Source organism: Pelophylax lessonae, assembly GCF_965119305.1.
Source record: "Pelophylax lessonae genome assembly, chromosome: 2".
In the NCBI taxonomy this organism is placed as follows: Eukaryota; Metazoa; Chordata; class Amphibia; order Anura; family Ranidae; genus Pelophylax; species Pelophylax lessonae.
Genome location: NC_138769.1, coordinates 467599027 through 467617552, shown reverse-complemented (window position 1 = coordinate 467617552; position 18526 = coordinate 467599027). Strand labels below are relative to the sequence as shown.

Here is an 18526-nt window from a genome sequence, read left to right as displayed (position 1 = left end):
TTAAACAGTCAGCCTTGTCACTCTGACACATCTCATTTGAACCCTGATCCTACAGAGATGGATGAGGAGCCTATGGAGATTGGTGCCGTACATACTAAGTTGTCCTTACAAAAAAAAAAAAAGATCACAGGAGAATCTGTGGCCTTTGTTTTTATTGTGGAGAAGGGGGACATTTCATTACATCCTGCCCAACCAGACCCCATAGGCCTAAGGCTCTCCCAATGGAGGCCAGGCGAATCCGAACTGTCTTTCCTGAAAAACAGCCTGGAAATTACCAAGGCTGTTGCCAGCCCTGTCCCCGTTCTATATCAGAAAAGGACACCCAGAAATTGGCAGATGTTGGTATAGATACTCCTATTTTTGCAAGTACATTTCTAGCTTCCAATGAAAACATTGAGATTCTTGCACCTGACTGCGTACGCGCTTCTAATGGCACGGTGGTATGTAGGAAGGATCTGAGGATGTTTGAAGAAGCATTGGTTGCTAGGACTACTAGGATTACTTCGGATGGTTATGCATCCGATTCTAGTGAGGGGTTCATGTAGCAGACACCCTAACAACAAGTGATCCGACTCTCGTATCGGCAACAAGTCCTATCCGATTCTCATATCGGCAACAAGTAATCCGATTCTCACATTGGTTACCAACCTGATCCGATTCTCGTATCGGCAACAAGTGATCCGATTCTCATCGGTTACCAACCTGATCCGATTCTCATATCGGCAACAAGTGATCCGATTCTCAGATCGGTTACCAACCTGATCCGATTCTCATATCGGCAACAAGTCCTATGCGATTCTCACATCGGTTACCAACCTGATCCGATTCTCACATCGGTTACCAACCTGATCCGATTCTCATATCGGCAACAAGTGATCCGATTCTCACATAGGTTACCAACCTGATCCGATTCTCATATCGGCAACAAGTGATCCGATTCTCACATCGGCTACCAACCTGATCCGATTCTCGTATCGGCAACCAGTCTTATCCGATTCTCGTATCGGCAACCAGCCTTATCCAATTCTCGTATCGGCAACCAGTCTTATCCGATTCTCGTATCGGCAACCAGTATTATCCGATTCTCGTATCAGCAACCAGTGTTATCCGATTCTCGTATCGGCAACCAGTGTTATCCGATTCTCGTATCGGCAACCAGTGTTATCCGATTTTCGTATCGGCAACCAGTCTTATCCGATTCTCGTATCGGCAACCAGTCTTATCCGATTCTCGTATCGGCAACCAGTCTTATCCGATTCTCGTATCGGCAACCAGTATTATCCGATTCTCGTATCGGCAACCAGTATTATCCGATTCTCGTATCGGCAACCAGTCTTATCCGATTCTCGTATCGGCAACCAGTCTTATCCGATTCTCGTATCGGCAACCAGTCTTATCCGATTCTCGTATCGGCAACCAGCCTTATCCGATTCTCGTATCGGCAACCAGCCTTATCCGATTCTCGTATCGTCAACCAGCCTTATCCGATTCTCGTATCGGCAACCAGTATTATCCGATTCTCGTATCGGCAACCAGTGTTATCCGATTCTCGTATCGGCAACCAGCCTTATCCGATTCTCGTATCGTCAACCAGCCTTATCCGATTCTCGTATCGGCAACCAGTATTATCCGATTCTCGTATCGGCAACCAGTGTTATCCGATTCTCGTATCGGCAACCAGTCTTTTCCGATTCTTACATCGGCAACCAGCTTTTTTCGATTCTTATATCGACAACCAGCCTTAGAGGCCTTCCGGAGCCGGCCTTACGGGGGGGGGGGGGGGTACTGTAAGGTTCTGGCACTCTCAGTGCCTCCTATCACATCATTTCCGGGTGCTTTCCATCTACCTAGATAGATGAAGCACATATAGGTGTGTTTCCCTTTAAGAGTGCTGACATCATCACTGAGCGCCGGACTGAACAGCTATTTAAATCACCAGCTCTCACTCACATGTGTTCGTTCAACCTGCTGTGTGCCTAGATGCTAACCTGTCTTGAAGCTCTCATGCTTGCAAGCATACCTCGCTGTCGGAACCACGCTGCGCTGATCCCTGTATCCCGCTACCGGATCATCCGCTCTTGTCGAACCTCTCCTCTGCTACATTGCTACTAGTGATAAGTACCCCATAGGGGAAACCTCAATAACCTTCATACTAAAGCTTACACTGTCTAGCTCTGCATACTAAGGACTGTTACTACATCTGCACTATCTAGATTGCTAGCTCTTGAGCCTACTATCATCTGCTCTTGCACTGGGTTAGTCTCTCCTGTATGTCATCTGCTATCCTATCATCTACTACCATACATAATCGCTAACCTATCTGCATCCCACCTGTTACTATCTCATTCTCAAGAACATTCCTCTCAAGTGTCTGTCACCTATCGTCTCAACTCAACCTGTCTCTTCAGCCTATCACCTCTATACTACTATATACATAGATCACTCCAGGAACTTCTTATTGAGTGTGTGTATTTACTTGCTGAATTGAGATCATCCACACATGATGAGTCTTTGGGAGTTGGGATTGGTGTCTCAGCGTTTCTCTACATGACTACTGAAGTGGAATATTTCTGCAGCTGTAAATCCACATCATACATAAAACGCAGGAGCGTTACAAATGAACGCTCCTGAAAGGAGGAATGTAAATCAATGCAGGTTACCACTCCAAAAGACAAGTTTCCAATAGGGTGGAACAAGTGGTCTCAGGGTGTGAGGAACCTGGACAGACCAGGGAGGAAACACTAAAGACTGTCGTAGCACCAGAACAATGGTGAGGGCAGCTAAAAGTTGTCAGACATAGAGGATTAGCTTTGGAACTACAAGGGGTGATCAGAGCATTCAAATGTTGAGGAGGCAAACTACCCATTTTGATGTACAAACAGCCCCTCACTTCAGAAAATTTACCAGATGGAGTGGCTGAACCCTTGTTTCAAAGCCCAATGGCTTGAATGGGAGGTAAGTTCAGAATGTCCATCAGGATGTGCAAACAGTCCCCACTTGTAAAAATGTGAAAGGACCTTTATGCAGACAGCTTACTAGTAAGTTGGCTGACCTCTTACTTCACTCTCTAATTCTCACAATGCCTATCTGTACTGACTGTTAAAGTAGATGGATCAGGGTGGGATTCCTCCACAGACCTTCTGCATTAAGGCATAGGAGCACTTAAGCCACCTATAGAATTGCTACCAACAGTGTCAAGAACAAGTCTAAGGAGACAACATCCTTAGAAGGGTAACCAGATCAGACGATCCTTGGATGCTTCATCAACATCCCAACCACATAGTCAAAGTGCCCTGCGCAAGAGACACAAGATTCCATTCTTGTAACACCAATGATGAAGGGGTACTCTAAGGGAATCGACTCAATCTGACGCAGTATGGCAGATTAAACTATCCACCAACAAAGAGCAGAGTGTTGTATCAGTTATTTCAAACTGGATTTTTAGGAGGACCCCTCCTAAAAGAACACCGATTCAAAACCTCCCTCTCAAAGCAAAACATTTCTGACACACTGTTAGGTGGGGCCCAGGAACCTTCTGGGTGTTTTCATACCTCAAAAAGGGGTCCATACACTAAAAGTTAAATAACGGCAAATAAAATGCTGTAAAATACTGCATGCAATAACAATTGTATAAGTGTTCAATTCATAAAGAATTTCAAGTTAAATACCAAATGCAGTATTTGTTCGATTTAATGGTATATACCGTATTATTTAATGTGGTAATTTACCGCATTGAGCTGGTTGCTAAGGAATGGGCTGGGAAGTAGCCCACCTCATCCTTAACAATGGATGATTCATCAGCTGTCAGCAGCTTCCCCGCTGATAGCTGAATATAAAAAGAAACATGCCAACAATTAAAAATGTTAAAAAAAAAAACCCCACGGTCGGTGGTTGTGGGGGTCTGCGAGCAGGGGGCTTATTGGAATTTGAAACCCCTTTTAGCAAGGGGACCCCCAGGTCCTACTGCCCCCCCCCCTCCATGTGAATGAGTATGGGGTACATTGTACCTATAAAGCAGGGGTACTCAAATGTAAACTTGAAAGGTCCACTTACAAATTCTCCATTCAGTCCGAGGTCCGGAAAAGTGACCGTCAAATTCCAAATACATAATGCCAACAACAAAAAAAGGCATTCCCCAAAACTTGCCCCCATCCAATGCAGAGTGATCAGCGTGCGTGCCCCCATTAATGCAGAGCGACCATGTGCGTGCCCCCATTAATGCAGAGCGACCAGTGTGCGTGCCCCCATTAATGCAGATTGACCAGTGTGCGTGCCCCCATTAATGCAGAGCGACCAGTGTGCGTGCCCCCATTAATGCAGAGCGACCAGTGTGCGTGCCCCCATTAATGCAGAGCGACCAGTGTGCGTGCCCCCATTAATGCAGAGCGACCAGTGTGCGTGCCCCCATTAATGCAGAGCGACCAGTGTGCGTGCCCCCATTAATGCAGAGCGACCAGTGTGCGTGCCCCCATTAATGCAGAGCGACCAGTGTGCGTGCCCCCATTAATGCAGAGCGACCAGTGTGCGTGCCCCCATTAATGCAGAGCGACCAGTGTGCGTGCCCCCATTAATGCAGAGCGACCAGTGTGCGTGCCCCCATTAATGCAGAGCGACCAGTGTGCGTGCCCCCATTAATGCAGAGCGACCAGTGTGCGTGCCCCCATTAATGCAGAGCGACCAGTGTGCGTGCCCCCATTAATGCAGATTGACCAGTGTGCTTGCCCCCATTAATGCAGATTGACCAGTGTGCGTACCCCCATAAATCTGGACCGCCAAAGCGGTCTGCTTCCTTCTGTCATCAGCGGGGGGGCAGAATTGAGAGGATCGGAGTGGCTGTGTCTTACACTTGCAGCGCTGCATGATTACAAAAAGCCGAGTACAAGTTCACCGGCTCCTATGATAGACGTCACCAGTGTTCGGTCTATCATAGGTAAGAAACGGCCCAGAAGGCGGGACTTTGTAGGACATCCTCTCCGCCGGGTAAGAACTTGTACTCGGCTTTTTGTAATCATGCAGCGCTGAAAGTGTAAGACACAGCGACTCCGATCCTCCCGATACTCTCAATTCTGCCCCCCGCTGATGACAGAAGGAACGGCGGTCCAGATTTAAGTCTGTGTGGGTCCGGAGGCGGCCCGGAGTCCGCCTATTGAGGACCCCGGCTATAAAGTGTCAAAAGGTAATAAAAACACAGTTTTTGACGATTCTTTTTATTTCTTTCTTTTTTTTTTAAATAAAACCGTGCCCCCCCCCCCCCCATGTAAATCCATTGTCCCATGCACCACCAACCCAAAAAAAAAAACACTCCTGCTGTCCATGAAGGCTGGCCGCCTACTGCAGGCTCCGCCATGACATTTTGTTGTATAGGTAAGGGACAGGGCCACATGGCTTTGTCACCCAGTGGTCCCGCCCCCCTGGGGAATCACCGACCCAGCATGCACTGGTGCAGAGACCCCCCACCCCCCCCCCCCCCCCCATGTAGAGGACCCCCTTTCCTGACCTGTCGGGCCGCTTGTAAGGGTTGGATAAGGGTCTGGTATGGCTTTTGGGGGGAACCCCATGCCTTTTTTTTTTTTTGTAACATTTTTAATTTTCAGCATGTTTTTTTTTTTTTTACATTCAGCTGATGAGCCATCCGTTGTTAAGGAGGCACCGGCCGGCTTCCCAACTGCTCCTTAGCAAGAAGCTATTCGTCAAAAACAATCTGGGGGGTCCCGTTGACCCCTACCCTGTTTTTTGACAAATACCACTAGCAAAATCCTGGTGGTAATTATCACATGCTTTTTTACTCTCTGGTCAGTTTGCAAATTGGAATGAAGAATTTTTAAAGCAATATTTACCAGCACATTTTTTTTTTTTTTTTGCGGGAAAAACCAAATATTTTTTTATTTTTTTTTATGGATTGGACTTTAATGTATGCAAATGAGTAATAGGATACCCTTATTGCATGCGGTAAAGTTTTGTGAATTGGCCCCAAAGATCCAAATGGAAGATTTACTGGGAAGGTCTTTGCAGCTGTTGCAGGTGCTGTAAAACACTTAGCCCCGGTTCACACTTATGCGAGTGCGGGAAGGCTGCGAATCCGCAACCTGTTCCCGCATCGCACACGCACCCCCGGCAGTTCACACTGCCATATGCGATACGCTGGGGGTGTCAATGTAATCTTAACGACACCCCCAGATTGATCGCATATCGCAGTGCGATCTTGCAGTTCGCACAGGATCGGATCGCACAAGTGTGCACCGCTGTGCGATCCGATCCTGATGCGGCTGCCAAAAAGGGTCCCTGTGCGTGTTTGCTGCGGGTGCGGTGCGAATTTAGCCATACAAAGTGTATGGCTAAACTCGCACCGCACAGCCGATCGCATGTAATGAAGGAGCAGTGCGCTCCGACATTACATGCGAACCCGGCACTCGTACAAGTGTGAACCGGGGCTTAAGGCACTGCATTCATAAGATTTAAAACACAGCACTCCACTTTTTCCACATTTTGTTATGTTACAACCTTTTCCAAAATGGATTAACCACTTCCCCACTGCTCACTGTGCTGCTACTGCGGCACAGTGGCTCGTTATCGTCTGGCGATGTAGGTCTACGTCACCAGACATCCCCCTGTTTTCAGTCACAGCGGGAGTCGGGCCAGGGGAGGAGCGGCGGCGATTGCCGCTGCTCTTCCCCGATCGTTGGGGAATCTAGTTTGGAGAGGATCTCCTCAGTGACAAGGAGTGACAGATTGCAGTGTTCAGCATAGCTGAACATGCGATCTGTCCTTATGTCACTCAGTCACCTCCCCCCCCACACGTTAGTAAGCACCAGGCATACATTAACCCCTCCCTCTCCAATAAAATTAACCCCTTCCCTGCCAGTGTCATTTTTACAGTAACAGTGCATATATAGCACTGATTACTGCAGTAATGTCACTGGTACCCCCAAAAGTGTCAAAAATGTCAGTCAAGGGTCCGATCTGTCCGCCGCAATGTCGCAGTCCCGCAAAAAAAAAAAAAAAACGCAGATCGCCGCAATTACGCGTTAAAAAAAAAAAAAAAACACCAAAAATGACAGAAATCTTTCCCTTAGTTAGTAAACGCAATAACTTTTGCGCAAACCAATCAAAACACGCTTATTGTGATTTTTTTTTACCAAACATAGGTAGCAGAAAACAAATTGGCCAAAAATGTAAAAAAAAAATAGATTTTTACATTTGGGGGGGGGGGGGGGGGGATTTCATATAAAAAAATGTTAAAAATATTGTTATTTTTTCAAAATAAACGCTCTTTTTTTGTTTATAGCGCAAAAAGTAAAAATCGCACAGGTGATCAAATACCACCAAAAGAAAGCTCTGTTTGTGGGAAAAAAAGGACATAACTTTCGTTTGGGTACGGAGTCGCATGACCGCGCAATTGTCAGTTAAAATCGCACAGCGCCGAATCGCAAAAAGTGGACGTAAGACAGCAAAATTCTCCAGTGGTAAAGTGGTTAAATTTATTATTTTCCTCAAAATTCTACAAAAACAATACCCCATGACAACGCGAAAGAAGTTTGCTTGAAATCTTTGCAAATTTATAAAAAAAAAAAAAGTACATAAGTATTCACAGCCTTTGCTAAATACTTTGTTGAAGCACCTTTGGCACTAATTACAGCCTCAAGTCTTTTTGAGTATCTTGGCACACCTATTTTTGGGCAGTTTCTCCCGTTCTTCTTTGCAGGACCTCTCAAGCTCCCTCAGGTTGTATGGGGAGCGTCAGTGCACAGCCATTCAAGGACATTCAAAGAGTTGTCCCGTAGCCACTCCTGTGTTATCTTGGATGTGTGCTTAGAGTCGTTGTTTTGTTGGAAGATGAACCTTTGCCCCAGTCTAAGGTACAGGGCGCTCTGGAGCAGGTTTTCATAAAGGATGTCTCTGTGCATTACTGTATTCATCTTCCTCTCCATCCCGCCCAGTCTCTTAGTTCCTGCCACTGAAAAATATCTCCACATTATGATCCTTCCACCACCATGCTTCACTGTAGGGATGGTATTGGTCAGGTGATGAGTGGTGCTTTGTTTCCTCCAGACATGACGCTTGCCATTCAGGCCAAAGAGTTCGATCTTTGAGTAGTGGCTTCCGTCTGACCACTCTACCATACAGGCCTGATTGGTGGAGTGCTGCAGGGATGGTTGTTCTTCTGGAAGGTTCTCCTCTCTCTACAGAGAAATGCTGGAGCTTTGTCAGAGAGACCATTGGGTTCTTGGTCACCTCCCTTACTTAGGCCCTTCCTTCAGTTTGGCCAGGCACCCAGCTTTAGAAAGAGTCCTGGTGGTTTCAAATTCCTTCTATTTACGGATCATGAAGACCACTGTGCTCATTGGGACCTTCAATGCTGCAGACATGTTTCTGTACCCTTCCCCAGATCTGTGCCTCCATACAATCCTGTCTTGGAGGTCTACAGACAATTCCTTGGACTTCATTACTTGGTTTGTGCTCTGACATGCACTGTAAACTGTGGGACCTTATATAGACAGGTGTGTGCCTTTCCAAATCCTGTCCAATCAACTGAATTTACTACAGGTGGACTCCAATCAAGTTCCAGAAACATCTCAAGGATGATCAGTGGAAACAGGATGCACCTGAGCTAAATTTTTAGCATCATGGCAAAGGCTGTGAATACTTATGTACATGGGATGTTTTTGTTTTTTATTTTTAATAAATTTGCAAAGAATTTAAACAAACTTCTTTCACGTTGTCATTATGGGATATTGTTTGTAGAATTTTGAGGAAAATAATGAATTAAATCAATTTTGGAATAAGGCTGTAACATAACAAAATGTAGAAAAAGTGAAGTACTGTGAATACTGTTTGGATGCACTGTATATCTATAGAAAGGGAAGATGGGTGAAAAAAAGAAAACAGTCAACTGCACTAAATTATCTGAGGAAAAGAAAAGCAAAGCACTCATTCCTGTAAGTTTGATTTTTGTTCCAAGGGCACAAAAAGTGTACTTATATCAATGCACATGATAGCTACATAAATCAGTACATAAATATAAGATGTCATGTACCTATCAAACCGATTTTTACCTGATAGAAATGAGTGAGAATTCGTAGTTGAGAACGCATTTTTGGAATGGATTCTTGAAATTCCAAAACCCTTTTATTTTCTTCTTCCTCTTCAGCTTCTGTAACTCCCCACTTTCCCTAAAAAGAACAGTAACATAGTAAGTATACCATATGTAAAAATAAGGATGTACGCACTCTGGGAAAATCAACTTGATTATTGGGGTTTATCAAAAAAAAAAAAAAAAAAAAATCAAAAGCAATATAGCAGGAGAAGTGAGACCTATTATCACGCTGCACACTATAGTCTATACTCTATAGTGCATATATAATCAAAATAAAGTGCTTTACAGGTCTCACTTCTCCTGCTGTATTGAATTCGATTTTTATGATACACCACAACAGAGACATTGATTTTACTATAGTGCGGTCCCCCCCCCCCCCCCTTATTTAAAATGAAAGTAGGCCAGTAAATACAATACAATGATTGGAAATAGGCTTGCTTTCACTGTAAAATCTGTTACTTGAAGTTCATTAAGAGATACAAAATTCAGTTATCCAAAGACAACTGGCAAACAAAAAAAGCCATTGGCCAGCTAGGTATGACCCTTCCCCCTCCCTTTTAGGAGTAGATCACATATACAGAAGTTTTTGGATGTGCATCCTTTAATAATCTCCAAGATTCAGCAAAACTAAGCGGGGGTCTTTGGAAAATGGGCTTTGCACCAGACTGACCACAGCTCTGGATCTGTACAGTACACTGCGGTTAGCTCCTCCCATTGTACTACATGCTAAGGGGAGGGTTTACAGCAGGATCCAGTGCAACATTACAGGCCAAACCTGTATTTTCCAGCAGGGGGGAGTCTACATATGGCTCCCCAAAAGCTCTGTAAGGATTCCACCAAATTGTGCAGTAAAGTGATAAGGGAATCATCTTTGGATTTAATCATATCCAGAGACAGAAAAATCTCCATATAGAAGAGATCCATGAGGCTGCCCAGGAGTGGGAAGGGTTTTATAGGTTTATGTCCCCTGCCGCCTTCTGGTTTTTGCCAGTGTCCAATCACCCGAAAGTAGCTGCATATGAACCCAGTTGTAATGATTTAGACACAGGCTTCTTTAAAGAAGCCTGTTTCCTTGTTCGCCCTTGCTTCGCCTGCTGCTTGGCCGCGCCTCCCCACTTGGGCACAGAGTGTTCCCTTTATGGGGTGCCTGTGAGTTGGCTAAGCCGGTCGCAGATCTCCAGCCACAGCTCCCCTGGTTGCCTCTTATCCACCTACTCCTAGGTTTGACCCATGGTTATTGTAGCCATTATTCTGTTAGCGCATATGGATTGTACTCATCTTGTCACTGTTTACCAATTGTTGTTACCTGTTTACTTTGTTCTCCAATAAAATGTTTGAAGCAGGAAAGAAGCTTGTGTCCTTTATTGTATTATCAGAAAAGGTGGTTTTTGAAGTGCTAACAGAAATACATTTACAGTAAATCACACATAAAGAGGTTTAACAGGATGGGGCACATTGAAGACACCCTGTACAAAAGTCTGGACCAACAAATGAGTGGCTAGCAGTCTTTAGAATAAGAAAGCAAAGGCTGAGATTTTCCCCTTGATGGTATTCGAGACCAAATGCTGAGACCTGATAGCGGAAAGGTTATAATTGTTCCCACTGAATATTTCTTGGGGTGAAATTTTCAGTCCTTGCACCAAATTCAGTCAGTCTTTTATGTGCGATAGAAGTAGTAGACTTCCTAGCTTTTAAAAGCATGGGAGCTATCAAATCAGAGAGACCCGTCTCAAGACCTGAGCTTCAACAACTATGTACTATTGAAATTGGCAACCATGAAGCAGTGTTAAGCCAGTCCTTGTTATAGAAGTTCTAGTTTACCTGGAAAAGTCAACTAGGTTGCTGCCAGAAGTTTGATTGCGTAAGTGTATTACATCCACCTAGACCATTTCGGAGCCAGGAGTATCAGTAGAACGCCTCTACAATCTTAAACCTGTAGAGTAGCCAAGGAAGGAGTTATAGAGGAGAAAAGGCACAGATCAGATTGTACTGATCTACTGCTTCCATAAGAGGATCTCTGCATCTGGAGACAAATCTGCCCAGTTTGCTGCTGAACCTGGGAGGCCAAGAGGCCTGTGTCCAGGGTTTCACACCTGTGGTACAGGTGCTGACACACTTCCAGATGTAGGGACCATATTTTTCCAGACTGAGTCGTTGTCGACAGAGAAAGTCTGACTGCCAGTTATCCATGCCTGGAATATGAATGGAGGACAAGGCTGGAACATGGAGTTCTGTCCAGAATAGAACCCATTCTACCTTGCTGTGGCAAGACTTTTGGACCCCCCCCCCCCCAGTGGTTGATGTAAGCTACTGTTATGGGGTGTCCAGCTTTATCAGAAAAATCCAATTGTAGATAGGGAGATGAGATTCCTCTGTCAACCAGGTCCTCTGCAACAACAAGGTGTGTAGGACTCCCTCCAGCCCTTCAGGCTGGCATCCATTCTGATAATCCTCCATGACAGTGGAAGAAAAAAGTTTCCCCAACTCTAAACCTGGGTTCCTGAGCCACCAGGCTAGAGATAACCTGTACTTTGGTGTCAAGGAAGCTGGTTTGTCTAGAGACTGAAATGATTTGTTCCACGTTGAAAGAATGTTGTAATGTAGGGGCCTTGAGTGAAAGAGATGAAAGTGATTGTAAACCCTCACCTTGTAAAACAACCTATTTAGTTTAAAATAGAAATAAAAGGCAAAACGTTTGTGTATAGATATAAAAACATTATAAATACCTTTTTTTACAAGAATCACATACCCTCTGTTCTCAGCTGCATAAGAGCTGGGGAGAAGGAATAGCAATACACTAATCTTCCCAGTGAAAGGCTGTGCAGGAGGGTGTGTCAGGTGAAGCCTAAATATTGGAGGAGAGCAGGAGAAGTTTCCATCATAGCTAGAGAACTGACCACAGCGTGTTCTTCTGCTTAATGTGGCCAGTTTTTAAAAGGAAGCAGAGGGACTGGCAGGAACACCAGGGATTTTACACAAAGGAAACAAAACAAAGAGTCAGGATACTTTTTCATACAAGTACATGGTAGAGCAAGCTCATATCAGGAATATGAAATGTTGGGTTTACAGATTCTTTAAATTGTACTGCCTCGAAAGAGGCTACAACCAGTCCCAAAACTGCAACATGCAGAATTGCAGGAATGGGCAGTAGAGTTTGGGAACTGAAAACTAGAAGTTTTTTTTCTTGGAAAGAAATCACTGGCTTGGGATGCGTCTAGGACAAGACCAGATACTGTGATAAGTGATGTGTTGGTTCCAGTGCTGATTTCCAAAGGCTCAGGATCAAACCAAACCTTTTTTAAGGTGTAAACTGTCAGCATCACATTGTCGATCAGTATTTGTGCTGACTGGGATTGTCTAGGTATCCAATAACTGGGATATTTTGGGAGTGTTGGCAGGCTAGCAGCACTTGAGCCAATAACTTGGTAAACACTCAGGGTGAGGACAATAGATCATATAGTAAAGCCACATGCTGGTAGTGTTGAGCACCTACAGCAAAGCACAGGTACCATTGATGTACTGGGAAAAAAGGCACACACAAGTCCACAGAGGCCTAAAGAAGTGCAGCTAAGACAGATGTGATCCTAATTTCCATACACCATTTTTGGACTTGAATGAAGACATTTAAGGCCTTTAGATCAAGGATAGAGTGTCTGTCCCCTTTTGATTTTGGAACAATGAAGGATAGACTCTGATGAAGTGGGTTCACCTTTGAAACACATAGGCCAGGATATGTCACTGAGGCAGTGCTCATTGCTAGCTATTAAGCACCATCAGCTTGACAGTTGTGCCAGTTGATTTGGATTTTATAGATGATTTTTGACATGCATTTATATGAAGTTCTTTTGGGAGCACTATACTTTAATAAAGTGTTACCGAGGAGCTTATACGAGCCAGTGCAGTTTGCATTTACTTCTTAATGAATAGACTGGCATAAAACTCCTGAAACCTTTCCACCAATACAACAATAGCAATGACTCGACCCTTGAAACCACTTCTCCTATCCAGGCATCCCAGATAATTTCTGACCTAGGGTTTTTTTTTTTATAAAAAAAAATGCTATGCAGTGTTTTACTATTCGCACAACTTTCACGAATAACCCCAATAATACTATGGCTATGAAATATTTTTTATTTCCCATGGACGTAAGCTCCAATAAGTGGCCATAATACAGTAATTTCCTGAATTACTGCATCAGGAAAATACTGCATTTTTTTCCTTCGGTTTTAAAGAGGTTGTAAACTTGTTTAAAAAAATTTTTTTTTTTTTACAACCTGCAAGAGAAAGACATAATGAGCTAGTATGCATCGCATACTAGCTCATTATGAAATACTTACCTTAGAACGAGCCCCCGCCGTGCCGCTCTCTTAACTGTATGACGGGCGACATGACATGTCGCTCGTCTTCCGGGATCGCGGCATCCGGTCATCTGATTGGCCGGAGCCGCGGTGACGTCACTCCTGCGCACGCGCGCGGGAGCCGACGGTCACGGCACGGGGCTCTGAAGGAACGGCACGATCAGCCGTTCCTTCAGAGCGCATGCGCCAGTGACGTCACTGGCTGCATTAAAGGTAAATATCTCCTAAACGGTACATGTTTAGGAGATATTTACAGTACCTATAGGTAAGCCTTATCATAGGCTTACCTATAGGTACAACTTCCTGAGGAGGGTTTACTTCCTCTTTAATAATCCTCTCTCTACTTCATCTTTGCTTAATAACCATCAAAGCTTTCACATTGGTTTTAAGGAGGTTCTACAGAGGTTAGTGCATGCCCCTTTATAAAATGTGCTAGGGGTTGGACTAAGAATAGAAGAGCTTTACATACTAAGAGTATAAAACCGACTCTGAAACCGTGAGAAAAAAGCTTTTACAAAAGAGATCCATAGTGAATCAAAAAAAAAAAAAAAAAAAAGTACAGCAGACATTTTGTGTTTACCTCTAGTCAGTCTCTGGGCTGCAATAGCAGCGCATTTTATGAGTTTTGGTAAGTCTGCTTCTAATGTAAATAGTAAGCACAGGCAGATAAAGGAAATATTTAGACTAGCATTGATGACATCTTCCACTGAAAATGGTAGTTGCCTGGAATGCATTCTAACCAAGTGGCTTTAAAACCTTCCAAGTTACCCGATTTGCCATTCTAATTTATCTGATTGTACCAGTTCAGCAACTCCTGGAGGATTGAAAATGGAGACAGCCAATATCTGCTGAGAATTGTCAGCCTCCCATACTTTTTTTTTACAAAGTAGAGGTTTCTTTTAACCACTTGCCGACTGCCTAACGACGATTTACATCGGCAGTCAGCCCCTCACAGGCAAAGCGACGTAGGTCTACGTCGCTAGCCTGTGAGGCTCTAGGGAGCGAGCGCGCGCCGCTGGAGGAGCGCTCCTGCTCGCTCACGGACCCCCCCCTGCGTGTGCCTGGCGGACCCGATGTCCGCCGGGCACTCACGATCGTCCGTTAGAGCGGGAGAAAGGCAGGCGGCTAATATAAACACAGCCGCCTGTCATTCTCCCCTGTGTAAGAATGGAGATCACACGGTTCTACTATGTAGTACCGTTGATCTCTGTTCTTACACCAGTAGCCACATCCAATCACAGTAAGAATCACGCCCCTAGGGACACACTTAACCCCTCCCTCTCAAATAAAGTTAACTCCTTCCCTGCCAGTGTCATTTTTACAGTAACAGTGGATATGTATAGCACTGATTACTGTAGTAATGTCACTGGTAACCCCAAAAGTGTCAAAAATGTCAGTCAAGGGTCCGATCTGTCTGCCCCAATCCCGCAAAAAAAAAAAAATCGCAGATCGCGGCCATTACTCGTTAAAAAAAAAAAAAAAAAAGACAAAAATCTTTCCCTCAGTAAACGCATTAACTTTTGTGCAAACCAATCAAAATACGCTTTTTGCGATTTTTTTTTTACCAAACATAGGTAGCATAAAACAAATTGGCCTAAAATGTTAAAAAATTTTGATTTTTACATTTTTTTGGGGGGGAATTTCATATAAAAAAATGTGAAAAATATTGTTATTTTTGCAAAATTGACGCTCTTTTTTTGTTTATAGCGCTTGATCAGAAAATCGCACAGGTGATCAAATACCACCAAAAGAAAGCTCTGTTGGTGGGAAAAAAAAGGACATCAAATTTGTTTAGGTACAGAGTCGCACGACCATGCAATTGTCCGTTAAAGTCACGCAGTGCCGAAACGCAAAATAAGCCCTGGTCAGGAAGGGGGTAAAATCTTCTGGGGCTTAAGTGGTTAAATGAACAATTTGTTTGTCAGTAATACTATAAAAAAACAAAGGTCTACCACTTGGTGAACTAAGACACATGGGCTTTCCCTTACAATAAAAATACTTTAAATAACAGCCCAACCTTCTCTGTAAACCATGACAAAACCGTTGAATTACACTTTCTAGAAGTCATACCTCTGATTCTCGCTCTTTTTTTCGTTCCTCAAATTGCAACCTTCGTTGTAACTCTTCAAGGGAAGCCCTATACATTGCATCCTGGGCATTCTGAAACTCAATTATCTGGTCAAACACAGCACGAAGTTGATTTAGTAGGGCCTGGAAAGAAAGAATTGGATTATAAATGTTACTTCACCAAAAGCAGAAAGTGGTAACCAATCAACCTTTACATGTGGGTGATGAAATTCAGCATTAATGAACAATAAAGCATTTAAATCATGCTAGTCAGTAACGATAACCTAAGGGCCAGTTCACACCATAATTTCTGAGTTCTGGATGTGTTTCTGCATGCACCGTTTTAATGGGTATTTGATGCATTCCACTGCATTTTTTTCCCAATTTTTTCTTCTTCTTCTCAGTTGAGGATAATTGAGGACATGTACGTTTCCATGCTTCATACATAAAAAAAAAAAAAAGGAAATGTTTTCTACTTTTATTGATTGCACTGGAACACACTGCACTGGTGGGAACTAGGGCCCTTAGAATCCATGTTAAAGCGGAACTTCACTCTCTCAATCAACATTGAATATTTTTAATCCTTATGCTGCTAGCATTAATAAATGGATTTGAAAGTATATCATATTTTCTTGTTTAAAAACGTTATTTTTACTTTTCTTCAGTTACTTTCTGGTTTGTATGCCTAGGCAAATTATGTCATACATCTAAGGAGCCTTCAGGAGGGGGGCAGGGGTTAGCTCAGCAAAGCCCACCCGCTCCTGCTTGCAGCCAAGGGTGGGGTTGATTCCAGGCAGTGTTAATTTTGGCATCAAATTTTGATTTAGTTTTAGTCATAGTCTTTTGTCTAAAATGCCATTTTAGTCCCATTTTATTTTAGTTTGTTTTAGTTTTAGCCATATTTAGTCAACTAAAATATCTACTATAGTTTAGTCAACTAAAATTGAATAGGTTTAATTAAATTGTAATGCACTATTTAAGCATTTCTCTAGAATTTGCAAACTCATTATATATTCTTGAAGAAAATTTATTATAAATAATACATTATTTATGGTATTAAGGTTTGATCAAACTCACAGACACAGATTTAGCCACTCCGGATGGTCTGAGGAGGCCTGTAATAGGTATAGTGCTCTGGATGGTCTAAGGAGGCTTGTAATGCTGCAAGGTGCTCTAAACGGTAGTCGGAGAGGCCTGTAAAGCTGCACTGTGCTCTGGACGGTGGTCTGAGGCAGCCTATAATGCTGCACAGTGCTCTTGACGGTGGTCTGAGGAGGCCTGCAATACTGCATAGTGCTGGATGGTGGTGTCAGGCCTGAGGGGAGGCCTGTAATGCACAGTGCTCTGGATGCCGGTGGCCACTGGTCAGAGGAGTGCTCTGGATGGACGGTGGTCTGGGGAGGGGCTTGTAATTGTAATGTACACACTTACAGTGCTCCCTGCTCTGGACAGTTGTCAGGAGTGGGACTCTCGCCAGGAGGCTTGTAAATGTACATAGTGCTGCTCTGGAGGGTCCTCTGAGAAGTCTCGGAGGCCTGTAATGCCGGCTGCACAGTGCTGCTAACTGCTGCTAACTGCTGCTAAGCATGGTATGGACTTGAGTTACTTGCTTGCTGGGAGCAGAAGCTCTGTGGAAACCTCAAGTTCACAAGGGTAAACTTTCCGTCCCCACAGATTCGTTTGTTAACAAAAACGGAATTGATATTCGTCAAACTTTTTGTCAGAGGACGAAAATGTGGTGTAGGTTTCATTTAGTTTCCGTCACTGTGTAAAGGCTGCTGATGAAAATGTTTTCGTCAATGAAATGAACACTGATTCCAGAAAGTAAATGCTAAATTAATCATCTGCCCTTACTCAAGATGCCCATGGCCAGAAATGCTAGGGAGTATTTTTCAAAGTGATTTCTCAACAGAATAAAGCATGGAGACATGGATGGATGGATGGATGGGGAAGTTTGCTTTGAATATTAAAAATGAATTAAACAGCATCAATAGCATCAATGGTTTGTGCTCAGATGAAGTGTAGTTCTACTTTAAACACTGTCCATGTACTTTCTGTTAAAAGAAAACAAAAAAAAATGTCCATGTGCTTCTTATGCAGAAAAAAAAAGTCTAAACCAACCCCAATAACATTTTGTTTTAAGATAAATGAAATGTTTTAACAAAGTGGAACTCTATCCAGATAGTTTAACTAAGAAGGGTTGTTTTTTTTATTGCTAATATTGAGCTCCAACAAACTGCATTTCACTATATACCGTATTTATTGGCGTATAACGCGCACTTTTTCCTACTAAAAATGGAGGAAAAAGTAACAGTGCGTGTTATACGCCGATATAAAAAAAAAAAAAAGTCCAGGAAGCAGCGCCGAGAGGTAGAAGGGGGCGGGCAGCGCCGAGGAGAAGGAAGGACGGATTGTCATCAGAAGTCCTGCCTCCTATGCCGACGTCTATCATAGGCGCCGGGACTTCCGATGACAGCGCATCTTTCCTTCTCCTCTGCGCCGCCCGCCCCCTTCTACCTCTTGGCGCTGCTTCCTAGACTTTTTTAAAAGTGATTTGGATAGTGTCACTGGCGAGACTGCAATTATGGGCGCTGGTAATGCTGCAATTATGGGTGCTGGTGAGGCTGCAATTATGGGCAATGGCGCTGGCGAGGCTGCAATTATGGGCACTGGCGAGGCTGCAATTATGGGCACTGCGCTGGAGAGGCTGCAATTATGGGCACTGCGCTGGGGAGGCTGCATTCGTGGGCACTTCACTGATGAGGCTGCATTAGTGGGCACTGCGCTGATGAAGCTGCATTCGTGGGCACTGGTGAGACTACATTTGATTAAAAAAAATGTTCTGAGTTCAAAGCTGTTTATTTTAAATTTCAGCTTTTTTCCTAAAATTTCTCCCCTAAAATGTAAGTGCGTGATATACGCCGATGCGTGTTATACACCGATAAATACGGTAATTATAATTTTCATACTGCCCCCACTGCTGCATTACCACACCTGAAACTCTACT

General features: G+C 43.8%; 1 protein-coding gene across 1 annotated transcript in view; it reads right to left on the bottom strand.

Moving 5' to 3' along the window:
- The window catches only part of TUBGCP3 (tubulin gamma complex component 3), a 237541-nt gene that overhangs the window by 9399 nt on the left and 209616 nt on the right, over nt 1–18526 (bottom strand). The window contains exons 20-21 of the mRNA XM_082245180.1: nt 15523–15663; nt 9054–9170 (exon numbers count right to left, since the gene is read on the bottom strand). Of these exons, the coding sequence (XP_082101306.1) occupies nt 9054–9170; nt 15523–15663 (258 nt within the window). The remainder of the gene's footprint in view (nt 1–9053; nt 9171–15522; nt 15664–18526) is intronic.